Source organism: Delphinus delphis, chromosome 16 (genome assembly GCF_949987515.2).
Source record: "Delphinus delphis chromosome 16, mDelDel1.2, whole genome shotgun sequence".
NCBI classification, from domain to species: Eukaryota; Metazoa; Chordata; class Mammalia; order Artiodactyla; family Delphinidae; genus Delphinus; species Delphinus delphis.
In genome coordinates this window covers 6,313,955-6,335,206 of record NC_082698.1, presented here as the reverse complement: position 1 = coordinate 6,335,206, position 21,252 = coordinate 6,313,955, and the positions used below count along the sequence as shown (strand labels likewise).

Below are 21,252 nucleotides of genomic sequence, written 5' to 3'. Positions count from 1 at the left end.
ACAGGGAGAATACAGGACATGTGTTTTGGGGATGATATGGAAACATCAGGGTTGGTTACAGAGGACTGAACCTGGAAGGGCCAAATCACATTGAGAATTCCTTTAACTGTGTGTTAAATCTTCTGGCTGTCACAATCCACTATTGAATATTATGACAATTTTATATGCAGTGTTTCTTCTCCTAATTTTTCTCGTATAGAACAGGCTCTTCTTAATGGCTGGATTCTAAGCCACCACTGCTGTCCCAAAAGTAAAGGGGGGGTTTTCTTTAAGACAGGCAGGGAAACAGTTTATTCATGTGCAGCTAAGTGGCTTCTGGAAGCATCACTGCACAGAAATGGTTCTCAGCCTGGGGCTCACGAATCTTCCTTAGCTTGTTGTTACTGGTATGACTATCAGAGTTTTCAAATAGGTTTAAAAGAAAGAGATGTCAGTGGGAACTGTAGAGTGAGTCGAGAGAATTTTGTAATTGGAGGTGAACTGATTTTCTATGGCCAACTCCCCCTTCTAATAGAGAGAAGTCTTTAGCGTCCCTCCTGGGGGAGGGACGCTGCTGGATTCCAGGCTGGTGGGGGAGCTGGCAGCGCTGCTCCAAGCTGCGGTGCTGGAGGAGGCTGGGCTTTGGGTGTCCGATGGGTGGACTTGTGGGGCAGCTACCACTTTGGCTGACCTGAAGTAGCTAAAAACGCCGAGATCTGTCAGAGATGGGAGAGGCCTCGGTGCTGGGTTGGGCCTGGGGAAGGAACTTGTGTCTGGGTGATAAGAAGTGACCAAGAGACGTGTTAGCCTAGGCTGCCTGTGTCCCAGATGCGTTCATGGCCTGCTCGTGAGTTGTGGGAAGGAGAAGAGATGGCAGCTGGCAGCCAGCCATCGTGCGGGGGACGCACAGCCTGAGTCACCCCCGGGGGTCAGCATCGGCACCGGCAGACTTCCGGGTGTAACGTTTATCTGGGTTACTTGTGTCTGGTTGGGGTCAGTTTGATAACAGGAAGGATCTCCAGACCGAGTCAGCCCTAGGCGTCCTGCTAGGGAACACCTGGGGCGCCCTCCAGAGCCCACGTTTTAAGCGAAATAAGCCTCCTGCTGAAAGCCTGCGAAGGGTCAGGTTGCTGCCCAGGCATCGTGCCCTCTTGGGTGTCGGGGTCTCAATGGCTCAGAGTGCTTTGTAAACAGCAGTGGAGAGATGGCAGGGAGATGCTTGAGAATTCCCGCCGGGCCAGCACCAGGCTCTGTTTAGCACCATGGAGATCACAGGCTCCTAAGCACGGTCTGCCCCAGGGCAGAGCTGGAGCTGCTCTTCTCTTAGGGGTTACACGGATGTGTTGTACTGATTTGCCGGAACAATGGACTCCGGTTTCAGGCTGAGAATTCCTAATAAAGTTAAGAAGGCATAAAAATGTCCCCTTTGAGACTAGTCAGGAGTATTTATTCTCACGTAGTTTAATTTGCTGCTCTTGTGGTTTTTTGTGATGTCATCCCACATGTGTAAGCTGGAAAAATCCACACTGGGAAGCGTAATCTCTATGCATATTTTGACAATGGAAAATGTTATGTATTGTTTCTCTTGGTTGCTACACATCTGATTCCATGTGTCAGGAAAACAAACTGTTACACAAAATTTCAGGCGATAAATTTTTCAGTAGGATGCCTGGAAGATGAGCCATCTACTTCCCAGTAAAGTGGGGTCATATAACCTACAACTCTCAGAAGATGGAGGAAGGAAAGTGACTACCCTTAGGGCCTGCTCTGTGTCGAGGCATGCTGACTTTCTCAGCGAGGGCCTTCTAAGCCCCCGTCAACTCTATTATTCATGCCTATACAATTAAAAAAATATTAAAAATAGACTGCCATTGAAATATAAGCATTAACTTTTGTTTCTATCATCTATGAGGATATAAAAAGGGGGAGGAATAGCTCCCCCCCCGAAACAACCTGGTTATTAGTTACTTTCCTGTTATATTAAAATGAAAGTTATTGTTTAATATGCTTCATTTGATAAATATTGCATTTGGAAGTATTGTTCCTCTAATAATATTATCTGTGTATTGTAAGGGGATATTAGGTTTAACTATGTTCTTTTCCAGAAATAAATTGCGTGGCTCTGGAGAAGCACTTAGTACTGTGGAGAGAGAAGAATGTGTCATCAGCCGTGGCCCCTAAGCGGCCATTGATGATGAGATGTAAGATCACAGCATTAATCTCCTTTAATATCAAACTATTCCTGGTTCTCTGAAATAGAAGCATAGGAATTATAATTAAGGACAGACAAAAAAAGTTCACATCCTCTTCCTTGCACTAGCAGAAGGGGCTACAATGCCAGATGCAAGGATTTGGGCGCCTACGAAGACAATACCCACATGATGCGCCAGAAAAATTCTGTAAACTTTTCAACAGCATATGTTTTGGCCTTAGTATAGTTACCAACTATAATACCAGTTATAGTAATTCTGTATGTACTCCTCAGCAGTAATAGTTTCTAACATGGCTTTATAGTTTTAAGAAATTAATAAATGTATAATGAACAGTTGCATGCTATAAGAGTTGGAATGTATTAGAGCCGAGTTCCCTTTTGTGTGTGTGTGTGTGTGTGTGTGTGTGTGTGACATGGATTTTATTGAGTTTATCCACGATCGTGAATACTGTGTTGCCTGGATACAGTGGGAACACGGGAAAGTTAAATGCACTCTTGTTTCTGGAAGGCAAACCAAGATTCTTGGTACGTTTTGTCTTTCTGCTTCAAGGCGTAGAAAAACCATTGAAATGACCCCAGATGAAGTCCCTCTCATAAAACAGAGTGGATTATGGAACTGCTGTCGGTTGCCTTCTAATGTGAAAACCAGTCGCACGTGACCCCACTAGAAGGTAGACAGAGGCATAATCGCACTTTACCTTGTCTGAGTCATTTTGTAATTTTCATGCCCTTAGGTACAAGCATCTTCAAGATCTCCTTTTGGAAATGGCTCCCCAGTCAGACATCTGAAGAGTGAAAGGCTGCTGAGGCTGCTGCCCAAGACTGCACTTCGTGAGTATTGATCAGGACTTTGATTTCCTTATCCCATTTCTGTGACGCTCAACAGGTAAGTTGTAAGAGCTTAAGAAATAGATTCCGACTCTGTGCCAAAAACATCTTTTAAAGATTTCCTCAGCCAAGCTGGGAAAATAAGATGCCCCAAAGAGAACTGAATAGTAACTTAGGGTTCTTCGTTCAACATGTACTAACAAGGATGGCAGACCCTAACCTGTCCCGATGAGCAGAGCATTCCATTTGGTTGCAGTTTTTGCAAGCCTAGGGATTCTGCCTAATTTTTAATAAGTTGAACCTTGCGGTAAAAGAAGAGTTTTATCTACAGAATTGATTCACTAGATCTGGTTACTGGTTCACATCTGAAAATAGTTGTGCTCCACGGAAAGCCTCATCGATCTGTCGGAACACAGAGTCATTGTATTATAGTCGAGAACACAAGGTGCTAATTTGTGTAGCTCCAAACAGTACAGGGAGATGGAGGTTTGCAGTGCCTGGGCAGTAGCTGTCTTGTAGAAGCACCACCTTTCCCAATCTAAATAAGGTGCTGACGCCAGCACTCCTTAAAGGGCAGCCAGGGAAAGAAGTTCTTGGTGTTTCTATAAAGCAAACTTCCCTGCCTGTTCTCCAAATGCTCTCAGGGCTGGTGAGCTCAAGGTCAAGTTTCTGGCTGGCCTCGTGTTCCAGTCTCTATACTGGTGCGGCCACACCTTAAAATTCCTTTCCGCAACCCAGGTTCTCTCCAAAGCTTCCTGGCCAGAAGCCAGGTCCTTCCCTGTTACCCTAGAGCTTCAAGGGATAATAACCCTGGTGGGCCAACCTATCAGCTGTGACAGGGCCCAGGTTATCCCCGCAAACCAAGCATAGGCTGGACCAGAAGCCAGGCTCTGGCCTGAGAGCAGGGGTTCCAGAAAATCACTCGAGGCTCTACCTGGGGTCTCTTGAGCTGTGTCTGGTACCATAACCACAGCCACGGGTAGCTGGGGAGTTGCTGTCCAATACAGCCTCCTTCAAAGAGTAAACATCCTGTCCAGAGTCCCATAAAGCACGATATTTCAAGTTCACTAAACTATTCAAAGCACAAAAAGCCTTCCTTCCATGGAAAACTCAGTGATGGTTTTAAAAAACACACACAAAAAAAACGCCCACTACAGCGCACTGCGCTGTAGCAAGCATTCTGCATAAATTAATAATTTACAAGTACCTGAGCAAGTAAAAGTATACACAGCACCATAGCACAGCACAGCACCGACGGCAGTAGCTCAAAGTTCTTCAAATCACGGTGTTTGAAACATTAAAAAAATTCTAAAAGTTGGTACAAAAAGTAACTCCAACTGGAGTTGAGAGATGGATAGTGCAAACTTCTGTCTTCACTGTTGAACAACGCTGTTGGCTTGCTTCTCACTTTGCATAGGCGATGTGGGTGGCTCTGGGCACTTGATGGGGCTGTTTGGAAGCAGGTCTGCAGGAAGAGCAACCAGAGAGTAGAAAACAAAACTATAGTTAGAGGCCCTGCCAGCGATTTCTGCAGACACAGACGCCCGGGTTGGAGATGCCTTTTCTTGTACTGTGACGCGCTTCCAGGATCGGACCCCACCCCCTGCCCTGGGGGCTGGAGACCCCTCTTGCTTTCAGCAGGAATTGCAGATCCCAGAAGGGACCTCGCTGAGGGCTGCAGCCTTCTTCAGCCGTTTAGGACCCTTTCCAAAGCTACTGCTCCCGTCCGTCCACAGGAGAAGAGTGCCATTCAACAGAAAAATGGTGCAAGCCACAGAGGTGAGCCTCACGTGTAGCTTTAAATTTTGTAACAGTCTTAAGTAAAAATAGATAAAACTAACTTTAGTTATGTTTCACTTAACCCCCTCTATCCAGAGTAATAGTATTTCAATGTGTCACCAACATACAGAATTATTGATGATAATCCACTGTGGGGAACTTCCTGGTGGTCCAGTGGTTAGGACTCCATGCTTCCACTACAGTGGGCACGGGGTTGATCCCTGGTTGGGGAACTAAGATCCCGCATGCCACGAGGTATGGCCAAAAAAAATAAATAAATAAAATCCAGTGTGTATTTGCATTGCCAGCATATCTTATCTCCCACCAGCCACAGTGTGCCCAGCGGCTACTGTATTAGTGCAGCTCCAGAGCAAAGCTGGGCATGTGGGATCCCTCGGAAATGAACATACAGAGGGTTCTCCTTCCAGGAGGAGACCAAAGCCAGCTTGCACTGATGTCAGCAACTGGCCGCTGCTTGAGGTCATTTAAAAAGAGAGCCTTCCCCAGAGGATCTAAACAGACATTTCTCCAAAGACGACACACAGATGGCCAAAAAGCACATGACAAGATGCTCAACATCACTAATTATCGGAGAAATGTAAATCAAAACTACCATGAGGTATCACCTCACACGAGTCAGAATGGTCATCACCAAAAAACTCTACAAACAATAAATGCTGGAGAGGGTGTGGAGAAAAGGGAGCCCTCCTGCACTGCTGGTAGGAGTGTAAACTGGTGCAGCCACTATGTTACAAAACTAAAAACAGAGTTGCCGTGTGATCCTGCAGTCCCACTCCTGGGCATATATCTATCTGGAGAAAACCATAATTCGAAAAGACATGCACCCCAGTGTTCACTACAGCACTATTCACAACAGCCCAGACCTGGAAGCAAACCTCCACGTCCGTCGACATAGAAATGGATAAAGAAGATGTGGTATATACACAATGGAATACTACTCAGCCATAAAAAAAGTATGAACTAATGCCATTTGCAGCTGCATGGATGGACCTACAGATTATCGTACTAAGCGAAGTAAGCCAAAGACAAATATCATCTGCTATCACTCACGTGTGGAATCTAAAATATGACACAAATGAACTTATCTACTAAAACAAAAAGACTCACAGACCTAGAGAACAGACTTGTGGTTTCCAAGGGGGACAGAGGGTGGGGGAGAGAAGTGGGAGTTTGGGGTTAGCAGATGCAACCTATTATATGTAGAATGGATAAACAACGAGGTCCTACTGTAGAGCACAGGGAACTATATTCAATATCCTATGAGAAACCACAATGGAAAGAATATGAAAAAGAATATATGTATAACAATCATTTTGCTGTAAGCAGAAATTAACACTAAATCAACTATACTTCAATAAAATAAATTTAAAAAGAGAGGCCCTTCCCCTCTTCATGTCCATGTAAAGTGGTGTTTTTTTCCTTTTGAACAAGAAAAGTAGTGGACAAACCACAGTGAAATAATTAGGATGCTCTGGAGTTTTTCTGTACTTGTGTAGTCGGGAATTAAACCACTGTCCTGACCCTTTGACCGGCTTTATCTGAGCTATATTAGGCAGCTATCTCTTTCGTGGGCCAAACATTTTTCCTAAGAGCTGTAATGAAATCATGAGCGTGTAGCATTTCCCTTCAGAGATGCTGAATTACTGAACCCAGGGCCTGGCCACCACCTACCTTTGGTTCTTTGCAGCTCACAAAGCAAGCTGCCTGCTCAGGGGGTAGATGTTTTGGCCGAGGGTTTAACCCATCTGTGTGCTGGTAAATGTTTAACTACCCACCACTGGGGGGAAGGTAAAGATTTAACCATAGCATTTGCTGATTTCCACGGTATAAATACTCATGCTCCCAACCTGCTGTGACTGAACATGGAAGAGATGTGCAGCGGCCACCACGGCGTGGCATTTCCATCACACAGGAATGACAGATACAGTCATCTCGAGAATGCGGGTTGCGGGAACTACCCTATGACCCAGCCATCCCACTACTGGGCATACACCCTGAGAAAACCATAATTCAAAAAGAGTCATGTACCACAGTGTTCACTGCAGCACAATTTACAATAGCCAAGACATGGAAGCAGCCTAAGTGTCCATCATCGGATGAATGGATAAAGAAGATGTGGCACATACATACAATGGAATATTACTCAGCCATAAAAGGAAACGAAATTGAGTTATTTGTAGTGAGGTGGATGGACCTAGGGTCTGTCCTACAGAGTGAGGTATGTCAGAAAGAGAAAAACAAATACTGTATGCTAACACATATATATGGAATCTAAAAAAATCAGGTTCTGATGAACCTAGGGGCAGGACAGGAATAAAGACTCAGATGTAGAGAATGGACTTGAGGACACGGGGAGGGGGAAGGGTAAGCTGGGATGAAGTAAGAGAGTGGCATGGACATATATACACTACCAAATGTAAAACAGATAGCTAGTGGGAAGCAGCTGCATAGCACAGGGAGATCAGCTTGGTCTTCCTAGAGGGATGGGATAGGGAGGGTGGGAGGGAGACACAAGAGGGAGGGGGATATATGTATACGTATAGCTGATTTACTTTGTGATACAGCAGAAACTAACACACCATTGTAAAGCAATTATACTCCAATAAAGATGTTAAAAAAATGTGGATTGCTGTAAAATATAGTAAAAAAAAAATGGAGGTGAGGCGCTTTGAGCATTTCTTACCTTTGTTCTCAGTGTAACTGGTATCACTGCCAGCTTATATAATTTTGAAGAAGGGCTAGGCTTAACACCTAGCTTGCAAAATTCCTAGAAATTTAATAGTTCTTGCAAAGCAGTGTGGGTCGGCTCCAGCACACCACTGGGTTGAGCCTTGCTGCCCAAGCCCAGATTCAGGGCTGTGCCCTCAACCCCTCGGGGAGGGCGTAGGACATGACCACAGCTGCAGCTGAGGCTTCAAAGGCGATTCCTTGTGCCGGCTGAGGGGGAAGCTCCCAGTTACCCCTGCCCAGCAGCTTCTTTAGCCTGACTTCTTACATTCCCCTTATTTCATCCATGACCCTCCAACCTCACCTCCTGTCTCGGGATCCCAGGGGTTGGGCAGAGGCCATCAAGGTCCAAGTGGGATTTCTGGAGGTAGGTGTCCAGCTTTCATAATATCGCACCACTTGCTGGCTTTCTCTCCCTTGGGGGACATGACGCAGCCCAGATCAACAGGCACAGCTCTGAGGGATCTGTTCTACTTGATCTTGAGTTGATCTCACGGGTAGGCTGGGATCATTGCTAAGAGTGACATGTGATGCCTACAATTATAGCTCCCAGCTGCTTCCTGCTTATTCTTTAGATTCGTCCTCACGTCTGTGTTATATTGTTCCCAGGGGTGGGGAGTGCAGGACGCACAGCCGCCAGCGCCACCCCCATGTCCTCCCGTGGCTTGAGAAGCATGGCTCGGTGCAGCTGCGCCCACATAGTTTTGGGGAGAAAAAGAGGGACATGGGTGCATAACACCAACCTGATGGGCGCCCGGCGGAGCCCAGACTCCTGCTGTCCCGGGGTCCTGGCAAGCCGGGTTGTCCTGCTTAAAGGATCTGCAGGCAGAGGCTTCTGAGGAGGGTTTGGCTTACGAGTTCCCTGCAATAAACCACAAGATTATGTCTGATCACCAGCTCCATGAACTCGGACAAGACACTGACCTCAGGAGCTGTTAGAGTCCCCTGGAGAGTGGGATAGAGAGAGCAGAGTGGTTAAGTTGCTACACAGCCCAAGTTTCATTTACTGTAAACTTTCTGAATACGATCATCTAACCGCACAGGTGTGGTGGTGTGTGTGTGTGTGAGGGTGGGTGACCTGTGTTAAAGATTTAACCATAGCATCATTTAGTTCACTCAAATATGGGTCTTCAGCTGCCATGCTGTTCCCAGGCCTTGGAAGTATAGTTGATGCTGGTGCTTCTGGGCCAGTGTTACCCAGGGGATGTAAACTTTCCTGTGCTTTTAGGCTTCTTTTCAATTTATAAAGGCCTAACATGAGAAGATGGTGAAAATCTTTTCAAAGAACACATTCATTGCCTCAAATTTGCCAGAATCCTGTAACAGAACTTGTTCAGCTGTGGGCGAACCAGACAATGAAGGTGACCATCCTTCACCCATCAGTATGGGGTCAGTAACATCCCTCCATGAAATACACAAAGGTTCTGCTACCAAAATATTTTCTAATAATTCATTCAGAGAGTCACAAACTGGCTTGGAAAATGACACCCAGAAGGAAAACCCAAGACACAGTGGTTTGAGGGACAGATATTGTTCTGTAAGGAAGCTGATGGGGGCGGTGCTGTATTGACCAGAGGCCAGTGAGGGAGTTGGCAGAAGGTGGGCAGAGCATGAACTTGGAGTATCTGCTCTGGGTTTTGTACAAATACCAATACTCTGGGACTCGTGTAAGTCACTTGACTTCTCTGAACCTCAACTTCTCTGTAAAGTGAGAGAAAACAAGACCCATCTCATAGCACTGTTGTGAGGACTAAAGTAATGTATGGGAAGCTCCCAGAATATAGATAACAATGATTAAAAGTCACTTGTGGGACTTCCCTGGTGATGCAGTGGTTAAGACTCTGCGCTCCCAATGCAGAGGGCCCAGGTTCGATCCCTGGTCGGGGAACTAGATCCCACATGCATGCTGCAACTAAGAGCTTTCATGCGCGACTAAGGAGCACACCTGCCGCAACTAAGACCCGGCACAACCCCCCCCCCCCCCACCGCAAAAAAAAAGGCACTTGTGTTCCTGGGGTCCCTTCCTTGGCTACTGTGAGAGTGGGGCTCACTGGAGCCAGGTTGGAAAGTCAGTGAGTGTTGATAACACTCTCTTTTGGGCCCAGGGTGAACATAGGCATCAAGGCACCACCTGTGCTGGTCCTTGGAGCACAGAAGCACTCACACGTATACAGAAAGTCTGTAGGAAATGGTGCTAGAAACTCAAGGAAGACAGGACATCCTAATAAACAGATGACCTCATACACTGTCATGGAACTCAGTATTCCATACATCCAGAATACTCAAGATGATTTAAACACATACGAGTTGAATTTCTCATAGTAATCATCCCACTAAAGTTATATCTCCGCAGCAATCGGAGCTCAGTTAAAAGAAGGCGACAATATAGTCACAATTTAACATAGCTTTATAAAGCAAAGGAAGCTACCACAGGAGTCTGTCAACCACAGCTGTATGGAAAATACAGCAACTTGAAACAATGGGGAAACTGGGATAGGAAGGAGCCACCGAACAAGGAACAGACTTACAAGTGCCATTTCTACATCAGCTCTCATCAATGGAAATATTAACAGCCTGTTGAATGTAAAATAGAACACAACGTTCACTGGAAATACAGACCATACAATGAGCACAAGCACCGAAGTCAGGCTGTTTGTACACCCAACCAGGCTCTGCGCTTACAAGCTCTGAGAGCACACAAGTTATTTAACTTCTTTAAGTTGTAGAGAGGAGATGATGTGAGGGTTCAGGGAGAGATTATCTGTTAATCTCTTAGCATAGAGCCTGGCACACAGCGACCAATACGTGTTAGCTGCTACTGCTTCACAACTACTATTATCGAAGGAGTGAATTCAACCATCTAAAAGCACCATAATCCTCCCAACAAACACTGGGTGATAAACCATGGCACTAAACCAAGCTCCATTTCCTATAAGGTGGTAGAAAATAATGAGCACGCTAATACGTGGATGTAAAGATGAATGCACGCACCCACATCTGAGGATTAAAGAATTCATTACTGAATGATACTAGCTTTGCCGCTAAGTATGAATAAATATCTAGTCTTGGTAGTAAAGATAATGTCAGGTTTTTATTACACTACTGGAGAAAAAGTGAGATGTATGTTACAGTGTATCACAATATATTTGGATTTATCACGGAACCTCAGGAGATAGGTTGGCCATTCATTCTGGTTTTGCCTGGAGACATTCCCAATCTACGGCTGTGTTTAATTTATTAATCATAGACTTTCTCATGTGCCCTGGTTTAGAGGACAAATTATATGGTCACCATAGTGATAAAAGCCCAAACAGTGGAGATATTGATTGAAAGTTCTGATTCAAACCTGGGCTCAGCAGAGGCACCAAGCCCCCTCCCTCCTGCCATGCCCATGACATGGTTTTGATGGAAACATGAAACAGGTAGCTGCCTAGGTAAGATGCCAGCTTCCCACCGGGCCCAACTGGGACAAACTGGCATCATGGAACAGCGGGGTTAGTCAAAGATGATGTATCCTCCTTCCTCAGGGACCAGGCATGGAGCCCATGAAACATTTGCACAGAAGCACCAGCTGCATGTGCCTTGACCTTGCAGAAAGGGGTGGGACTTCCACACTCCCTTTTAGGCACTGCTTTTCAAGCTGCCTTTGCAAAACCTGAACCTGGGCTTTCCCAATGACGTCCGATCCAGCCTGGCCACAAAAAGCCATGGAAATGGAGCTGAGGAATGACTCCAGGCCAAGTTGCTCACACTCAATAAACATTTCTTTAGACTGATTTTCATTTTAAACAAGGAAATGAGTTCAGACCCCCATTTCTCTGCCTTCTCAACTTCTAGGTACTGGAGAAAAATCGAGATCTGTTATTAAATAGAGTTGTCTCATTTCTCCATTTTCTGCTCATGTTTCAGCAAAAGCCACATATTTCAAATTTTTTAGAGGGATGAGAACAAATTTTTAGATCCAAACATAGCCCCTTGCTTTGACCATCACAGAGAATTCTCAGCTGTTATCTCCTTCTGCATGATCAGCAAGAATAAGCGCGTCCTGCTTGTCCAGAGGGATCTCCCCAGGAAGACTGGGTATTATCACAGGAAAACGCCAGAGATGCCACAGAGATCCCTGGTGAGCTCGTGCAGGCCCGGGGGGCAGCATAAACACTACTCACCATCTGGCCCATCCCTGGCCCTGTAGAAATACACACTTCACGATAACACCAAGGACAACTGATTCTCTGGGAAATGCCTCAACTTCTTTTTACTCTTTATTCAGAAAAAGCAGAGGTCCTTTAAAGAGCACTTTTACACCTAGCTGGAAGATGTCCCTGGTCTCTTCTTTCTAAAACCACCTGAAAACAGTAAAGAAAATGCACAAGAAGGAGCAAAACTCCACCTCTGAGAAAAATGTATAGCCCCACATGAATATATGAGAAAAGGATGCAAAGTGTCCAGCAGGCTGGGCTGAGGAGAGACCACGGAAGGGACACCTACGTGGCCAACCTGGTGAAATGCAGAGGGGGAGACATCCACCTTGCCTGCCGGGGATGAGAGTACAGAGTGAGCAGATGATGTATGTGTGTCAGGGCTGAAGGAGCAGCAGATGAGCCCAACCATCTGTGCACACCTGGAGCAGGGGAGGGGACCTGGCAGGGTCTCTGCCGAAATCAGGGGAGGCCAAACCACCACTATCCCTCAAAGCTCTCTGTCCCATGGCCCCCCATGAGGTGGGCAATTTGGAGGTGGCCCTGAGTTCTGACCTGGCCTTTCCCCCAACTGTCCTGCAACTGGTTGTTTTTTCCAGGAAGACCTCGCTTTGTTTAAAGAGGAATTTAGATACATTAATCAAAACTACTGAAAGAAGGAAGGAAGGAACCATGATAAACAAAAGGCAAACTAAGAAGCCACTGGCAAAAATGTATACATAAGGACATGAAAAAGAAGCTGGCAAAAGTCAAGTGAAAAGGGAAAGGAAAAAATAAAGCAACAATGCAAACCAAGGACCAAGATGGTACTGAACACAGTCAGCGCTGTGGGGACCAGCTTGAGGGAAATGAGGAGAAGTTCAATGGTAAATGACAAAGACCACAGACAAAGGTGATACAACATATACATAAATGGTGTCACTTACAGGATCTGAACAAATAGTAAAGAGAGAAGAGATACCCAGATTTATTTTGTAAAAACTTTTCTGAAAGAGTCAAGCCTATGGATTGAAAGTGTACAGTGTTTCCCTGGGTGAAATGAATCAGACTCATCAGAATTAAGACATAATTAATAGGATACAGAGTCATGTCACTTACAAGGAAAAAAGAAAGAAGCCAGCTTCTGATTTCTTCAGAGCAGACAGAGGAAGCATGCATCTAAGAGTTTCAGGGAAAGAAAGAAAGTGTGATCCGTTAATTTTATGCCTAAACTGTCATTGAAAAAATAAAGCAACAGCCAAGTGTCTTTGAACATACAAAATTCAGGGAATATACCTCCTAAGAGCTCTTCTGGAAGGAATTCTGGAAGTCCAATAGAATGAACTTCAGCCGGCCAGGAAAAGAATGGCTCAGTGGCAAGGAGATTAAGCACTAAATCCCTTCAATGTAGACCTAAGGGTAACAAAATTGTGGGAATTATGGCTACAAAACAGAAAGTAAATGTTATTAGCCATAATAATATAGACATTCTAGAACTAACCAAAGTTGGGAGGTGGACCATCCATTTCCAGATATATGGCAGGCTGAGTTATTTTGACCTACCTTCTCTCTAAAATTGTTGGATAAAATGTATTTAATAGAAGAAATGGACAAATTCTTAGTAAGGTACAATCTCCCAAGACTGAATCAGGAGAAGCAGAAAATATGAACAGACTAATCACATGTACTGCAATTGAAACTGTGATTAGAAAACTTTCAACAAACAAAAATCCAGGACCAGATGGCTTCACAGGCAAATTCTATCAAACACTGAAGAAGAGTTAACACCTATCCTTCTGAAACTCTTCCAAAAAATTGCAGAGGAAGGAACACTTCCAAACTCATTCTATGAGGCCACCATCACCCTGATACCAAAACCAGACAAAGATACAATAAAAAAAGAAAATTACAGACCAATATCATTGATGAACATAGACTCAAAAATCCTCAACAAAATACTAGCAAACTGAATCCAACAACACATTAAAAGGATCATACACCATAATCAAGTGGCATTTATCCCACGGATGCAAGGATTTTTCAATATCTACAAATCAGTGATACACTATGTCAACAAACTGAAGAATAAAAACCATATGATCATCTCGATAGATGCAGAAAAATCTTTTGACAAAATTCAACACCGATTTATGATAAAAACTCTCCAGAAAGTGGATGTAGAGGGAACCTACCTCAACATAATAAAGGTCATATATGCTACAGCTAGCATAATACTCAATGGGGGAAAGCTGAAAGCATTTCCTATAAGATCAGGAACAAGACAAGGATATCCACTCTCACTTTTATTCAACATAGTTTTAGAAGTCCTGGCCATGGCAATCAGAGACGAAAAAGAAAGAAAAGGAATCCAGATTGGCAAAGAAGAAGTAAAACTGTCACTGTTTGCAGATGACATGATACTATACATAGAAAATCCTAAAGATGCTACCAGAAAACTACTAGAACTCATCAATGAATTCGGTAAAGTTGCAGGATACAAAATTAATACACAGAAATCTGTTGCATTTCTATACACTAACAATAAAAGATCAGAAAGAGAAAGAAACAATCCCATTTACCATCACATCAAAAAGAGTAAAGTATCTAGAAATAAACCTACCTAAGGAGGCAACTACTCCAAAAACTATGATGCTGATGAAAGAAATCGAAGATGACACAAACAGATGGAAAGATATATCATGTTCTTGGATAGCAAGCATAAATATTGCCAAAATGACTATACTACCCAAGGCAATCTACAGATTCAATGCAATCCCTATCAAATTACCAACAGCATTTTTCACAGAACTAGAACAAGAAAATTTTAAATTTGTATGGAGACACAAAAGGCCCTGTACAGCCAAAGCAATCTTGAGAAAGAAAAACAGAGCTGGAGGAATCAGGTTCCCTGACTTCAGACTATACTACAAAGTCATAGTCATCAAAACAGTATGGTACTGGCACAAAACAGAAATACAGATCAATGGAACAGGATAAAAAGTCCAGAAAGAAACACACGCACCTATGGTCAATTAATCTATGACACAGGAGGCAAGACTATATGGAGAATGGGAACATATGTTTATGTATGACTGATTCACTTTGTTATGGGGCAGAAACTAGCACACCATTGTAAAGCAATTATACCCCAATAAAGATGTTAAAAAAAAAAAAGACTATACGGAGAAAAGACAGTCTCTTCAGTAAATGGTGCTGAGAAAACTGGACAGCAACATGTAAAAAAATGAAATTAAAACATTCTCTAACAGCATAAACAAAAATAAACTCAAAATGGATTAAAGACCTAAATGTAAGACTGGATAGGCAGAACACACTTTGACATAAATCACAGCAAGATCTTTTTTGATCCTTCTCCTAGAGTGATGGAAATAAAAACAAAAATAAACAAATGGGATCTAATTAAACTCAAAAACTTTTGTATAGCAAAGGAAACCATAAACAGAATGAGAAGACAACCCACAGAGTGGGAGAAGATATTTGCAAATGATGTGACCAACAAGGGATTAATCTCCAAAATTTTACAAACAGCTCACGTGGCTCAATATCAAAAAAACAAACAACCCAATCAAAAAATGGGCAGAAGACCTAAACAGACATTTCTTCAAAGAAGATAATCAGATGGCCAAGAGGCACATGAAAAGATGCCCAACATTACTAATTATTAGAGAAATGCAAATCAAAACTACAATGAGATATCACCTCACACCAGTCAGAATGGCCATCATCAAAAAGTCTACAGACAATAAATGCTGGAGAGGGTGTAGAGCAAAGGGAACCCTCTTACACTGTTGGTGGGAAGGTAAATTGATACAGCCACTATGGAGAACAGTAGGGAGGTTCCTTAAAAAACTAAAAATAGAGCTCCTATATGATCCAGCAATCCTAATCCAGGGCATATATCCTGAGAAAACCATGGTTCAAAAAGATACATGCACCCCAATGTTCATTGCAGTGCTGTTTACAATTGCCAAGACATGGAAGCAACCTAAATGTCCATCAACAGATGAATGGATAAAGATGTGGTACATATTTAATATGGAATACTACTCAGCCATTAAAAAGAATGAAATTTGGACGAGGGGATGATGGCGGAAGAGCAAGATGTGGAGATCACCTTCCTCCCCACAGATACACCAGAAATACATCTACACGTGGAACAACTCCTACAGGACACCTACTGAACGATGGCAGAAGACCTCAGACCTCCCAAAAGGCAAGAAGGTCCCCACGTACCTGGGTAGGGCAAAAGAAAAAAGAATAAACAGAGACAAAAGGATAGGGATGGGCCCTGCACCAGTGGGAGGGAGCTGTAAAGGAGGAAAGGTTTCCACACACTAGGAAGCCCCTTCGCGGGCGGAGACTGCGGGTGGCGGAGGGGGGAGCTTCGGGGCCGCGGAGGAGAGCACAGCAACAGGGGTGCGGAGGGCAAAGCAGAGAGATTCCCGCACAGAGGATCGGTGCCGACCAGCACTCACCAGCCCGAAAGGCTTGTCTGCTCACCCGCCGGGGCAGGCGGGGCTGGGAGCTGAGGCTCGGGCTTCGGTCGGAGCGCAGGGAAAGGACGGGGGTTGGCTGCGTGAACACAGCCTGCAGGGAGCTAGTGCGCCACAGCTGGCCAGGAGGGAGTCCGGGGAAAAGTCTGGAGCTGCCGAAGAGGCAAGAGACTTTTTCTTCCCTCTTTGTTTCCTGGTGCGCGAGGAGAGGGGATTCAGAGCGCTGCTTAAAGGAGCTCCAGAGACGGGCGCGAGCCGCGGCTAAAAGCACGGACCCCAGAGATGGGCAAGAGACACTAAGGCTGCTGCTGCCGCCACCAAGAAGTCTGTGTCTGAGCACAGGGCACTGTGCGCCCCCCACTTCTGGGGAGCCTGTGCAGCCCGCCACTGCCAGGGTCTTGGGATCCAGGGACAACTTCCCTGGGAGAACGCATGGCGCGCCTCAGGCTAGTGCAACGTCACGTTGGCCTCTGCCACCACAGGCTCGCCCCTCATCCGCACCCCTCCCTCCCCCCGGCCTGAGTGAGCCAGAGCCCCCGAATCAGCGGCTCCTTTAACCCTGTCCTGTCTGAGCGAAGAACAGACGCCCTCCGCCGACCTACATGCAAAGGTGGGGCCAAATCGAAAGCTGAGCCCCTGGGAGCTGTGAGAACAAAGAAGAGAAACGGAAATCTCTCCCAGCAGCCTCAGAAGCAGCGGATTAAAGCTCCACAATCAACCTGATGTACCCTGCATCTGTGGAATACCTGAATAGACAAGGAATCATCCCAAATTGAGGAGGTGGACTTTCAGAGCCAGATTTATGATTTTTTCCCCCTTTTCCTCTTTTTGTGAGTGTGTATGTGTATGCTTCCATGTGAGATTTTGTCTGTATAGCATTGCGTCTACCATTTGTCCTAGGGTTCTATCCGTCTGTTTTAAAAAAATTTTTTCTTAGTATTTTTTATTTTAATAACTTTATTATATTTTATCTTTATTTTACTTTATCTTCTTTCTTTCTTTTTTTCCTTCCTTCCCTCCTTCCTTCCTTCCTCCCTCCCTCCTTTCTTTCCTTCTTTCTTTCTTTCCTTCCTTCCTTCTTTCTTTCTTTCTTTCCTTCTTTCTACTTCTACTAATACTTTCTTTCTACTTTTTCTCCCTTTTATTCTGAGCCGTGTGGATGAAAGGCTCTTGGTGTTGCAGCCAGGAGTCAGTGCTGTGCCTCTGATGTGGGAGAGCCAACTTCAGGACACTGGTCCACAAGAGACCTCCCAGCTCCACATAATATCAAACAGCAAAAATCTCCCAGAGATCTCCATCTCAACACCAGCACCCAGCTTCACTCAACGACCAGCAAGCTACGGTGCTGGACACCCTATGCCAAACAACTAGCAAGACAGGAACACAACCCCACGCATTAGCAGAGAGGCTGCCTAAAATCATAATAAGTCCACAGACACCCCAAAACACACCACCAGACGTGGACCTGCCCACCAGAAAGACAAGATCCAGCCTCATCCACCAGAACACAGGCACTAGTCCCCTCCACCAGGAAGCCTACACAACCCACTGAACCAACCTTAGCCACTGGGGACAGACACCAGAAACAATGGGAACTACGAACCTGCAGCCTGCAAAAAGGAGACCCCAAACACAGTAAGATAAGCAAAATGAGAAGACAGAAAAACACACAGCAGATGAAGGAGCAAGATAAAAACCCAACAGGCCTAACAAATGAAGAGGAAATAGGCAGTCTACCTGAAAAAGAATTCAGAATAATGATAGTAAAGATGATCCAAAATCTTTGTAATAGAATAGACAAAATGCAAGAAACATTTAACAAGGACCTAGAAGAACTAAAGATGAAACAAACAACGATGAACAACACAATAAATGAAATTAAAATAGATGAGATCAATAGCAGAATAACTGAGGCAGAAGAATGGATAAGTGATCTGGAAGATAAAATAGTGGAAATAACTACTGCAGAGAAGAATAAAGAAAAAAGAATGAAAAAAACTGAGGACAGTCTCAGAGACCTCTGGGACAACATTAAACGCACCAACATTTGAATTATAGGGGGTTCTAGAAGAAGAAGAGAAAAAGAAAGGGACTGAGAAAATATTTGAAGAGATTATAGTTGAAAACTTCCCTAATATGGGAAAGGAAATAGTTAATCAAGTCCAGGAAGCACAGAGAGTCCCATACAGGATAAATCCAAGGAGAAATACGCCAAGACACATATTAATCAAACTGTCAAAAATTAAATACAAAGAAAACATATTAAAAGCAGCAAGGGAAAAACAACAAATAACACAGGGAATCCCCATGAGGTTAACAGCTGATCTTTCAGCAGAAACTCTGCAAGCCAGAAGGGACTGGCAAGACATATTTAAAGTGATGAAGGAGAAAAACCTGCAACCAAGATTACTCTACCCAGCAAGGATCTCCTTCAGATTTGATGGAGAAATTAAAACCTTTACAGACAAGCAAAAGCTGAGAGAGTTCAGCACCACTAAACCAGCTTTACAACAAATGCTAAAGGAACTTCTCTAGGCAAGAAACACAAGTGAAGGAAAAGACCGACAATAACGAACCCAAAACAATTAAGAAAATGGGAATAGGAACATACATATCGCTAATTACCTTAAATGTACATGGACTAAATGCTCCCACCAAAAGACACAGATTGGCTGAATGGAAACAAAAACAAGACCCATATACATGCTGTCTACAAGAGACCCACTTCACACCTAGAGACACATACAGACTGAAAGTAAGGGGATGGAAAAAGATATTCCATGAAAATGGAAACCAAAAGAAAGCTGGAGTAGCAATTCTCATATCAGACAAAATAGACTTTAAAATAAAGACTATTAGAAGAGACAAAGAAGGACACTACCTAATGATCAAGGGACTGATCCAAGAAGAAGATATAACAATTGTAAATATTTATGTACCCAACATAGGAGCACCTCAATACATAAGGCAAATACTAACAGCCATAAAAGGGAAATTGACAGTAACACATTCATAGTAGGGGACTTTAACACCCCACTTTCACCAATGGACAGATCATCCAAAATGAAAATAAATAAGGAAACACAAGCTTTAAATGATACATTAAACAAGATGGACTTAATTGATATTTATAGGCCATTCCATCCAAAAACAACAGAATACACATTTTTCTCAAATGCTCATGGAACATTTTCCAGGATCATATTTTGGGTCACAAATCAAGCCTTGGTAAATTTAAGAAAATGGAAATTGTATCAAGTATCTTTTCTGACCACAACACTATGAGAGTAGATATCAATAACAGGAAAAGATCTGTAAAAAATACAAACACATGGAGGCTAAACAATACACTACTTAATAACGAAGTGGTCACTGAAGAAATCAAAGAGGAAATAAAAAAATACCAAGAAACAAATGACAATGGAGACATGACGACCCAAAACCTATGGGATGCACCAAAAGCAGTTCTAAGAGGGAAGTTTATAGCAATACAATCCTACCTTAAGAAACAGGAAACATCTCGAATAAACAACCTAACCTTGTACCTAAAGCAATTAGAGAAAGAAGAACAAAAAAACCCCAAAGTTACCAGAAGGAAAGAAATCATAATAATCAGATCAGAAATAAATGAAAAAGCAATGAAGGAAACAATAGCAAAGATCAATAAAACTAAAAGCTGGTTCGTTAAGAAGATAAACAAAATTGATAAACTATTAGCCAGACTCATCAAGAAAAAAAGGGAGAAGACTCAAATCAATAGAATTAGAAATGAAAAAGAAGTAACAACTGACACTGCAGAAGTACAAAAAATCATGAGAGATTACTACAAGCAACTCTACGCCAATAAAATGGACAGCCTGGAAGAAATGGACAAATTCTTAGAAACGCACAACCTGCCAAGACTGAATCAGGAAGAAATAGAAAATATGAACAGACCAATCACAAGCACTGAAATTGAAACTGTGATTAAAAATCTTCCAACAAACAAAAGCCCAGGACCAGATGGCTTCACAGGCAAATTCTATCAAACATTTAGGGAAGAGCTAACACCTATCCTTCTCTAACTCTTCCAAAATATAGCAGAGGGCGGAAGACTCACAAACTCCTTCTACGAGGCCACCATCACCTTGATACCAAAACCAGACAAGGATGTCACAAAGAAAGAAAGCTACAGGCCAATATCACTGATGAACATAGATGCAAAAATCCTCAACAAAATACTAGCAAACAGAATCCAACAGCACATTAAAAGGATCATACACCATGATCAAGTGGGGTTTATCCCAGGAATGCAAGGATTCTTCAATATATGCAAATCAATCAATGTGATAAACCATATTAACAAATTGAAGGAGAAAAACCATATGATCATCTCAATAGATGCAGAGAAAGCTTTCGACAAAATTCAACACCCATTTATGATAAAAACCCTCCAGAAAGTAGACATAGAGGGAACTCTCCTCAACATAATAAAGGCCATATATGACAAACCCACAGCCAACATCGTCCTCAATGGTGAAAAACTGAAAGCATTTCCACTAAGATCAGGAACAAGACAAGGTTGCCCACTCTCACCACTCTCATTCAACATAGTTTTGGAAGTTTTAGCCACAGAAATCAGAGAAGAAAAGGAAATAAAAGGAATCCAAATCAGAAAAGAAGAAGTAAAGCTGTCACTGTTTGCAGATGACATGATACTATACATAGAGAATCCTAAAGATGCTATCAGAAAACTACTAGAGCTAATCAATGAGTTTGGTAAAGTGGCAGGATACAAAATTAATGCACAGAAATCTCTGGCATTCCTATATACTAATGATGAAAAATCTGAAAGTGAAATCAAGAAAACACTCCCATTTACCATTGCAACAAAAAGAATAAAATACCTAGGAATAAACCTACCTAAGGAGACAAAAGACATGTATGCAGAAAACTATAAGACACTGATGAAAGAAATTAAAGAGGATACAAACAGATGGAGAGATATACCATGTTCTTGGATTGGAAGAATCAA

General features: G+C 43.3%; 1 protein-coding gene across 1 annotated transcript in view; it reads right to left on the bottom strand.

Annotated features, from left to right (window-relative positions):
• Positions 1 to 3,915: 3,915 nt before the first annotated feature.
• ADAM12 (ADAM metallopeptidase domain 12) overlaps positions 3,916 to 21,252 on the bottom strand; it is a 386,817-nt gene continuing 369,480 nt past the window's right edge. The window contains exons 22-23 of the mRNA XM_060033517.1: positions 8,290 to 8,408; positions 3,916 to 4,484 (exon numbers count right to left, since the gene is read on the bottom strand). Of these exons, the coding sequence (XP_059889500.1) occupies positions 4,424 to 4,484; positions 8,290 to 8,408 (180 nt within the window). The 3' untranslated portion in view covers positions 3,916 to 4,423. The remainder of the gene's footprint in view (positions 4,485 to 8,289; positions 8,409 to 21,252) is intronic.